General features: G+C 58.0%; 1 protein-coding gene across 1 annotated transcript in view; it reads left to right on the top strand.

The window, feature by feature from the left end:
- AGAP3 (ArfGAP with GTPase domain, ankyrin repeat and PH domain 3) overlaps window positions 1–9,932 on the top strand; it is a 223,517-nt gene that overhangs the window by 198,956 nt on the left and 14,629 nt on the right. The window contains exon 13 of the mRNA XM_032796630.2: window positions 4,526–4,687. Coding sequence (XP_032652521.2) covers window positions 4,526–4,687 — 162 coding nt within the window. The remainder of the gene's footprint in view (window positions 1–4,525; window positions 4,688–9,932) is intronic.

Below are 9,932 nucleotides of genomic sequence, written 5' to 3'. Positions count from 1 at the left end.
CCCCGATACTGCAGGTGTCTCCCTGGGCATGGGGGAGCCGCCCACCCCGATACTGCAGGTGTCTCCCTGGGCATGGGCGAGCCGCCCACCCCGATACTGCAGGTGTCTCCCTGGGCATGGGGGAGCCGCCCACCCCGATAGCGTAGGTGTCTCCCTGGGCATGGGGGAGCCGCCCACCCCGATAGCGTAGGTGTCTCCCTGGGCATGGGCGAGCTGCCCACCCCGATACTGCAGGTGTCTCCCTGGGCATGGGGGAGCCGCCCACCCCGATAGTGTAAGTGTCTCCCTGGGCATGGGCGAGCCACCCAGTGCGATACCACAGGGTTCCCCCAGACATGAGGGTGCTGCCTACCCCGACCCCTTAGGGTCCCTCAAGAAATGGGGGAGCCACCCATCCCAATACTGCAGGGCTCCTACCCGTGTGTGGGCAAGCCACTCATCATTGTAACATCTCTGTGCATGTCCTCGCACACACATGCTCTCTTTAGTAGGCCAGTGATCAGGCAGTGCTGGAATTCACACACACGCAGAGGTGGGTGGTGGGCTGGGGTGGAATCTACCCCCACCCCACAGCCAGGTGCCTTTGTGATGATGTATGGGGGCCCCGTCACACGCTAGAGCTGCTCAGCAAGCTGCTATTTGTCAGCCCACTTGCAGAGGCTGGCAGGGGCTGTGCTTGGCACATGCTGTTGCTGGGGGGAGGGAGGGCAGGTCACTTTGCATCCCACCCTGGTCCAGGAGCTCCCGGAGGGGCGTGGTAGCCTCTCTGCTCATGTTCCACATGACAGAGCTGCCTCTGCTTGCTGCCACCCCGAGCAATCCACTCATTTCATGCAAAGTAACCCCAAGATTGATACAAATAGGGAACAAGTCGCTGCCAATTCACGGTGACTTGCAGGGGGTGGAGATCTCGGCTCCAGAGCTAATTGTGTATCTGAAGGAGCTGCTGAGTGCATGTCTGCTCCGCAGGGAGCTCCCCACCGCTCTGGCCACCCAGCGGGTTCTGGTGGGACAGACAGAACCTCACTCATAGTCTGTAACCCAGCCAAAGGGGAGACAAGAACAGGCAAGGTGAACCGGGGAGGGAGCATCCTTCTCGGCCTAGCAGGTCAGTTCCACTTTCCTGGTCATTTTCTGGGCTGACCCTGCCCAGAGCCATAGAGCAGTGGGGTATTGTCACTGTTACGACAGGAGAGCAGCCTTCCCTTTCCTGCATCCCGCCATCTGTGCACCAGCCTCACAACTGGGCTCAGCTGTGTGAAGGGGTGGGGGAAAAGGGAGCTGGGGGAAGGGTCCTGTCAGAGATCAAATCCACGAAGCGAGCCCCAGGGGTCCAGGTGAGCTGAGGAGCAGAGAGCTGGCACACAGCCCTGTCCCCTTCCCTGCATGTGCCCCAGGGCTCCACTGCACAGGGATGCCCAGGGCTCTTGGTCTGTGGGAGAATCAGAAGGAAGGCACCCACAAGAGAACCAGCGGGGTCATTGCAGGGAGGACAGAGTTATGGAGGCTAAGGACATTGCAAAGTAGCTAAAAGACTCCTTTGCATCCACCTCTAACAGGGCGGATGTTGGGAGATGCCCACCCCGGACCTGCTACCTATGGGGAGGCGCTGCCCGAGACAACGGGTGCTGGAACACACTGAGCAGCAAGGCACCAGGAGCGGAGCAGGGAGGGAAGTGACTGAGCTGTTTGTCTCCGCTTAGATACCGGGGCAGGCTGCCCTGCCAGGGCCCGTCCCCCTGCACACAGCAGTGCTGCGTTAGCTGACTTGGTTCACGTGGCACCATTGGTTACACTGGTGCAACATTCTGGGTAGACCAGGCCCAGGGATTCTTGAACCAGCTTGTGTGTGTCTCGGGCCTACGCCAAGCACAGCACCTCCTCCCTGTGTCTGGGAAGCAGCCATTTCCAGTGCCAAGAAACTGTGTCCCTGCCCTGGTGTGAGTGGTTGGTTTGGTGAATTGATTCAGTTTATTAGACTCAGCTGCCTTAATTGTCAACTCTGTGAACTCTTTCTCTGTGGATAACTGTGGCAGAAACCCCCCGCTACTGTGCGTCTCCACTGGGGGTGAGCGTGAGACACTAGAGAGAGAGACGCTTTTATACCAGGGCTTGAGCAACCCGTAAAAGTTAGGCTGGCGCAGCTCCTCTGGTCAGGGAGTGTGAAAACCAGACCCCTGACTGACAGCTATCCCAAGGGATGAGGGCATCTGTCAGCATAGCTGACATCATTCAGGGAAGTGCTGTTACTGCTGTGCTGACGGAAACGCTTCTGTGAGTGTATGCTGTGTCCAGACTAGGGGTCCTGCTGGAATAGGCTCTGCATTGTAGACAGAGCTTGGGGCCCTCCCAATCCCTTAGCCAGGGCAGAGCAGGGGTGTTCCGCAGCGCTGTATCCTAGCTAGTGTTAAAGGGCCCTGGTTGCTACCTCGTGAGGCTGTCCCAGCCTTCTCCATCCTGCCAGTACTGCGCTGTTTGGATGGGGGCTGTCCCGCAGAGCGCTGGGCACGCTGTGGGCCAAGCTCCCGGTCTAACCACACTTAACAGATGGGGGGACAGGCCGAGAGAAAGGAAGCGACTTGGCCAAGGTCCCCATGGGGATCAGTAGCAGGGTTGGACTGGAACCGGAATCCCCTGAGTTCCAGCCCAGTGCCCGGAGGTCAAAGGGGAGGGGGTCAAAGCAGCAGAGAGGGAGCTTCTCGGGGGCGTTGGGCCAGGACTTGGAGAGAGGCCCAGCACCTGGCCTTCAGGGAAGGCAGGAGCGTATTTCAGAGAGGGTTAACTGCGGAGCGAGGCGCTCGCACCTCACTGCCTTCCCCGGAGTCTGCATTTTTATGCTGATTGGAAGCCTGTGCTGTGTGCGCTGCTGAAATTGAATGTCAGGCTTTTGATTTTGTTGCTGGTCTCTAATGAAATTTGACATTTAATGGTGAGTGCAGCGGCAGCGTGTGTATGTGTGAGCGGAGCTTGATTAGCGCGCTCTAATTGACAGTAATTAGGCAGCTCCCTGATTGTTTCTAATTCTGCTATTAATTGTAAGGAACAGTATGATTGAGGATAAATTTGGTGCGTTGCTACCGGGGATACGGCTTCTTCAGCTCCGTATCAGCAGCCTCTGGAGCCCATCCTACTCGGGCTCCTGAGAGGGGCAGCCCAGTCGTCTCCCCTGGAGGAGGAGTCCTGCGCTGGGCCTGGTGATGGCTGCCAGCTGCAGCAGAGCGCCTGAGCAGGGCCTAGGTGGGACTCCCAGCAGGTGTGTGCTCCAACAGCCACCCTACCTCCCTCTGGGGACAGGGCCCAACTCGTGGAGCAGGGTGGGGTGTCCCAGGGCCTGTCTGGGGAGTGGGGGGCAGCTGGGACATGTCTGATGGGTGGGCGCAGGTGGGGGTGTTTGGGGCATCTCTGTGAGACAAGAGCGGGCAGGGATGTTCGGGATGTCTCTGTGGGACAGGGTGAGGTGTCTGGGGCTGTCTCTACGGGCCAGGGTAGGGCGACTGGAGTGTCTCTGTGGCACAGGAGCAGGCGGGGAAGTTCTGCGCGTCTCTGTGGCACAGGAGCAGGCGGGGATGTTTGGGGCATCTCTGTGGCACAGGAGCAGGCGGGGATGTTCGGGGCGTCTCTGTGGCACAGGAGCAGGCGGGGAAGTTCTGCGCGTCTCTGTGGCACAGGAGCAGGCGGGGATGTTTGGGGCATCTCTGTGGCACAGGAGCAGGCGGGGATGTTCGGGGCGTCTCTGTGGCACAGGAGCAGGCGGGGAAGTTCGGTGCATCTCTGTGGCACAGGAGCAGGCGGGGATGTTCGGGGCGTCTCTGTGGCACAGGAGCAGGCAGAGACGTTCTGCGCGTGTCTGTGGCACAGGAGCAGGCGGGGATGTTTGGGGTGTCTCTGTGGCACAGGAGCAAGCGGCGATGTTCGAGGCGTCTCTGACGTAGGAGCAGGTGGGGATGTTCGGGGCATCTCTCTGGTGTAGGAGCAGGCGGGGATGTTCGGGGCATCTCTGTGGCACAGGAGCAGGCGGGGATGTTCGGGGCATCTCTGTGGCACAGGAGCAGGCGGAGATGTTTGGGGCGTCTCTGTGGCACAGGAGCAAGCGGGGATGTTCGAGGCGTCTCTGATGTAGGAGCAGGTGGGGATGTTCGGGGCGTCTCTCTGGTGTAGGAGCAGGCGGGGATGTTCGGGGCGTCTCTGTGGCACAGGAGCAGACAGGGATGTTAGGGGCATCTCTGTGGCGTAGGAGCAGGTGGGGATGTTCAGGACATCTCTGTGACACAGGAGCAGGCGGGGATGTTCGGGGTGTCTCTGTGGCGTAGGAGCAGGTGGGGATGTTCGGGGCGTCTCTGTGGCGTAGGAGCAGGCGGGGATGTCCGGGGCATCTCTGTGACACAGGAGCAGGGGGAGATGTTTGGGGCATCTCTGTGGGGCAGGGTGGGGTGTCTTGGCCTGTCTCTGTGGGAGGGAGTCAAGCAGGTCTGAGCATGGTGGTGCTGGAGTCTCTAAACGTTGCCGTCTCTGTCTCTCTCCATAGCTAATGGCACCGCAGATGCTCTCAGCTCTAGCCCAAACATGTCCAACACTGCGAGCCCGAAGCTGGAGCCGCCTCCATCTCCTCATGCAAACAGGAAGAAACACCGCAGGAAAAAGAGCACAGGGACAGCCCGCCCTGACGGCCCCAGCACAGCAGCAGAAGGTAGGAAGTCTGTCGTCCTGCCAGGGCGGCCGCAGCCAGCCAGTAGTACCTGAGGGAGCCTGAGCTCTCCACCCTGCCATGGAAATGAACTTCCAGCCCAGCTTGTCTGCCCTCGCTTTCTTCCCTGCAGCTGGGAGCAGGGACCATGCTCCCATGGCAGCTGCTGCTCTGGGTATGTGTGTGTTTGTTTCTGACGCCAGCGGCGGACCTGGGAGGGCCCATAGGAGAGGCTGCCAGACTCCTGCCAGTGTAAGATCCCATTTTTATTTGCTTATAAATGTGCCCAACTGTAACAATTGGAAGTTCCCATCCCGAGTGCGAACTCCCTCTGTCCCCTGCCATTGCTTGTGTCCCTGGTCTCTCCTGTGCTCGGCGTTGGCACGCAGGAGGTTAGTCTCTTGAGGGCTGCAGTACTTTGACCTGTTGTGGTTGCTGGCGTGGTGGGTGGGTGCTGGGTCACGCTTAGTGGCCTGTGATGTGCAGGGATGGTCTGGTAGTGCCTTCTGGCCTTAATTTCCGACTGTGTCTGGCTGCTTCAGACCAAGCTTTCTGAGACAGGTTCAGGAACATAGGAGTTTAAAAGCTCTGACATCCATTGAGTTGAGAAGCTCCAGCATCTCCCATTTGAGCCCAGGGATTGCCCTGGGGCCAGAAAGGAGCCTTTTGCTGTCCTGGTGAAAATCTGCCCCGGCTGCTAAATTCTCTGTCATATCCATCTGTAGCGACCCCCACAGCAGGGCTGAGGAATGTAGGGATGGCCAGACTAGATCAGACCGGAGGTCCAGCTATCCCAGTACCCAGTGACAGTGGCAGCATCAGGTGCTGCCAAGGAAGGTATAAGAATCCCACAGTAGCAGATGGGGGATAAGTTTTCTCTTTACGCGAGCTCTCAGGCTGATCTCTCGTAGTTACAGCAATCTCTGAGCCTTGAAGCATGAGCTGTAATATCCCTTCCACAATTGTTAGCACTGATTATGATAACTCTGGAAATTCTGGATATCCATATAAATATCCATATCCATATAAAGCAGCAAATGAGGCCTACAACCGCCTCCACAGCTGCCTGGGACAGGGAGTTCCACTGTCTAATGATGCATTGTGTTTTGAACTTCCCACGTAATTGCATGGCATGTCCCCTTGTTCCTGAACTAGATACCTTCTGAGGCCCCTTCCAGCCCTGATATTCTATGATTCTATGATTCATTTGTCACTGCCCCTCCCGGCTGCCAGAGGCCCCTGTGGTGCCAGGCGCCAGCCCTGAGTGTAGGGAGACCCGTGTCCTGTGCGCTCAGTCCTCACCCTGCTGGTGCCCAGGCTGCAGGCGCCTGGAGGAGGGAAGCAGCTGCCTGCTGCTGCAGTGCAGGGGCTGGGACACCGAGGCCAGGGTGAGGCTGTGGGAGCAGGAGCATAGGGGATGAGCTGTCCAGGGAGGGACATAGAATCATACGATATCAGGGTTGGATGGGACCTCAGGAGGTATCTAGTCCAACCCCCTGCTCAAAGCAGGACCAATTCCAACTAAATCATCCTAGCCGGGGCTTTGTCAAGCCTGACCTTAAAAACCTCTCAGGAAGGAGATTCCACCACCTCCCTAGGTAACCCATTTGTCACGGAGTGTGGGGGAGTCCGGCCCTGCGCCCCTCTTCCTGGGACTCACAGTGACTCTCGGCCAGCCAGTAAAACAGAAGGTTTATTGGACAACAGGAACGCAGGTTACAGCAGAGCCTGCAGGTACAGTCAGGACCCCTCAATCGAGTCCTTCTGGAGTTTCAGGGTGCTTGGATCCCAGCTCAGGATTCCCTGAATTTCCCACCACCCAGCCCAAAACCGAAACTGAAACTAAACCCCCTCCAGCTGGCCCCTTCCTTTGTCTAGCTTCCTAGGCAAAAGTGTTGACCTCCCCTCCCCCCTGCCTAGCTCAGGTTACAAGCTCAGGTATTGTCCATCCCCTAAAGTCCTCCCCTGCTCTCCCATCCCCCATGCAGACAGCCCCTACTCCATCACACCATTCCAGTGCTTCACCACCCTCCTAGTGAAAAAGTTTTTCCTAATATCCAACCTGCTAGGGGAGACAGGACAGAATGGTCTGTAACTACTAGCCACACTCCCATTGCCAGCCAGGAGCTGAACCCAGAATTTCTGAATCCCAGCATTCCTCTGCTGTCAACAATACTTGCAAAACCCGCTGGCATGCGTCTCATCCTCCTGCAGCGCCAGTTTCCATAGAGGATAACAGCTTTCTGCTGCTGCCAGTTACCCAGTTTAGTGCAGTGGCAAAGGTCTGTGCAGTGGATCTAAAGGTCCCAACCCTATGGTGACCCGTGTGGGGTCACTATAGTTCCACGTGGTGAAATTTTTGTTTTCTCTGTGTGCTTTTTTTAAAACTTATGTTACTAATGCAAGTTCCTGTGTTAAAAAGAGGATAAGGATGTGAAGCCAAGCACTGAAAAGTTGGGTTAATTCTGTTAGTCTCTCTGGAATCTCACCTCTTGGCTGGGGAAGACAGGGCCGTTAATTGGGGCTCAGGGAGGGCCCTGAGCTGCAGTGTTCTCTGTGTAGGACAAAGCCTTTTCCCACCCCAGGCTGTTTGTGCTGTTTGGGGCTGCTCCTAAGAAGAAGCCTTGTTTGCTCCCAGGGTGGCAATGCAGTCCAGCCTTAGCCAGCCAGGAGCCCTGTAGCTGGCGGTTGTAGACCTCATTCCGCTCGGTCTGAGGCAGCTTCTGTAGCATGGCTGGGAAATGTCTCGGTCACACCTATACTCAACAGAAACCTCCTCTGCCAAGTCGTGTGCTCCTTCTGGACTGGGACTGGCAGGGCCCTCCTCCCAGGCTCAGACATCCTGCACCCCGCCAGGCCCCCTTCTGCACTCTTGAGTGCTGGACATGGCACTGCGTGGGGTGGCCCCAGCCAGCCAGACACATGCAGGATGGGCCACACCAGGAAGCTTGGGAGTGGGGGTAATTTGGCATTTGATGTTCTCCGAGGCATTGCATAGGCGCTAGACCAGTGCCCAGCCTCGGCCAGTGGCCAGCACCTGGTGCTGCAGCAACAGGTGGAAGAACCCCACAGGAGCTGATGGGGGTTATTTGCCCCCCACATTAGGTCTCTCCCCCTCTCTCATAGTCAGGTCGGCGTAAACCCTGGTGTAGGCGCTGTCATAGCCTCCCGGAATCGCTGCTGTTAGCCATAGCACCGGGTCTCCCACTCGATGGCCAGGCCCTCCTGGAACAGTGACGATGGGGACGTTTTTCTGCTGGGGAAGTGAGAGAGCCCCTGGGTGGGGGGGCTGGGCCTTCAGGGACAGAGATGCCGTGCTCAGCGAGGAGCCAGTGTCCTGTCGTGGAGCCATCTGCCAAAGGGACTGAGGCTGGCTCTTGTCAATGCCGAGGAGCCGGGAGGGCTTGCTGGGGGGAGCATCCGAAGAAGTGAGCTGTAGCTCACGAAAGCTCATGCTGAAATAAATTTGTTAGTCTCTAAGGTGCCACAAGTACTCCTGTTCTTTTTGCGGATACAGAATAACATGGCTGCTACTCTGAAACCCCCAAACTGTGTTTTGCCAGCTCTGTGGGGTTGCACATTCCAGCTCTGTGTTCTCCGAGGCAGCCTGGATCAGCAGCAGCCTCGAGTGCACTAGAGCCTGCCTGCACAGGTGCTGCTTGTTGTCAGACAGGCCCAGGCATGAGGCTGCCGACAGGTCTGCCCAGCTGCCATCGTGGTTTTGCAGGGCAAAGCAGGGCGCTCAGTGTGCCCATGGCTTTGCCTGCAGCAAGTCACTTACTTCAGAGGAAATAATATTCCCATGTAGACACCTGGAGTCCACTTCCCAGAACTGAGACAACCTTCCCCCTGCTGGGCAGCGGCAGACGTCCATGACTGCTGTCCTGGTGTCAAGGCCCCTTTCTCCTCCTGCCCTCTCCCTGCCCGGCAGCATGTGCACATGCTCTGCCACCCGCTCTCCCTGGCACGGCCCCTGCCCGGCATGCTGGCCCCATGCGCTGATGCGTCTCTCAGGTTAGCATCTTGGGAAAGTTGGGGAGGTCTTGGATAAATTGCCATCAGTTTATCTCATTTAGGAGGTAATCAGAGCTGGGGACGTGCAGAGCAATTGAATCTTAGTTGTTCTGAAGTATCATAAATCAAACGAGCTGTTGCTTTTTTACATGGTCGCATGTTAAAGAGAGCGGCGTGTCAGGCTGCTAGGGAGCATCAACAAACTATGGCAAGCATGCCATCACGCTGCTAGGGTACATCACCAAATGAGCGAGTGCAGCAGGAGCATCGAGAAACCGGGGCGCTCCGGGAGTGCCACAGACCTGCCATGCTGGCCAGGGAGAGAGCATCTCCAGAGTGGGGAAAGCAGTGTCAGACTGCGAGGGGCAGCACTGAACTCCATGGGATGAAGCAGGCCAGGAACTGCCAGCTCAGACCCCTGCCCAGCAGCCCCAGCCTGTCACCTTAGGCTCCCCCAGCCGCTCCAGCCCTTTAGCTCGGCCCTCAGCAGCCAGGAGGAGCCCTGGCAAGCATGCAAGGGATGTGCTGGCAGCAGGCGCCTTTGCGATACTCCCTAGCCCAGCATCCCCATGGCTGCCAGAGCTCCAGGGATAATGAACTTCTCATGTGCTTAAAGAGTGATGCAGGGTGCATGGCGAGAAGCTGACAGCCCCTTAATGTGCTTCTCAGCGGCGGCAAAACGACGCACTTTTGTCTTTGTTTTGTAGTTTGAAAACCCGGGGGAAATTGATGGCCAGTAAAGAGCTGTGTTGGGCGCCGGGCGTGATTAATGCAGACTGTCAGGGGCTGTCGGGAGCGCCCATCTCGCTGGCTGGAAACACTTCTCTGAGCTGCATTTACCAGCTTGCTGGGGATTACGGCTGGTAGCGCTCAGCTCCTTCCTGCCTCACGCAGACACCATCACCCACACGCTCCCCTTCCCTGGAACCCCTTTCTTCGGCCCTAATGCAGTCTTCCTGCACTCCCTCCTCCGCTGGCAGGCGGCCAGCCCCAGCCCCTGCTGGCCAACCCCTCCGCCTGCCCCCTTGACCTCGTATGCACGCCTCACCCCTCCCATGTGCGCCTTGGGACAGCCCCCGTGCTTTGCAGGTGCCCCACCCCTGTGTGCTTCTTGGTACAACCCCGCTTCTCCATACGTGCCCCAGCCCTCCATCCCTGTGCGCCTCTTGGTACAAACCCCTCCCCCCCCGCCCCCACCCTATGCCCACCCCGGCCCCCCCCCCCCTCCCCCCCC

The sequence above is a fragment of the Chelonoidis abingdonii genome, chromosome 2 (genome assembly GCF_003597395.2).
Source record: "Chelonoidis abingdonii isolate Lonesome George chromosome 2, CheloAbing_2.0, whole genome shotgun sequence".
Classification (NCBI taxonomy): domain Eukaryota; kingdom Metazoa; phylum Chordata; order Testudines; family Testudinidae; genus Chelonoidis; species Chelonoidis abingdonii.
The sequence above is the reverse complement of the archived record's forward strand: the minus strand, read 5'-3'. Positions and strand labels throughout refer to the sequence as shown.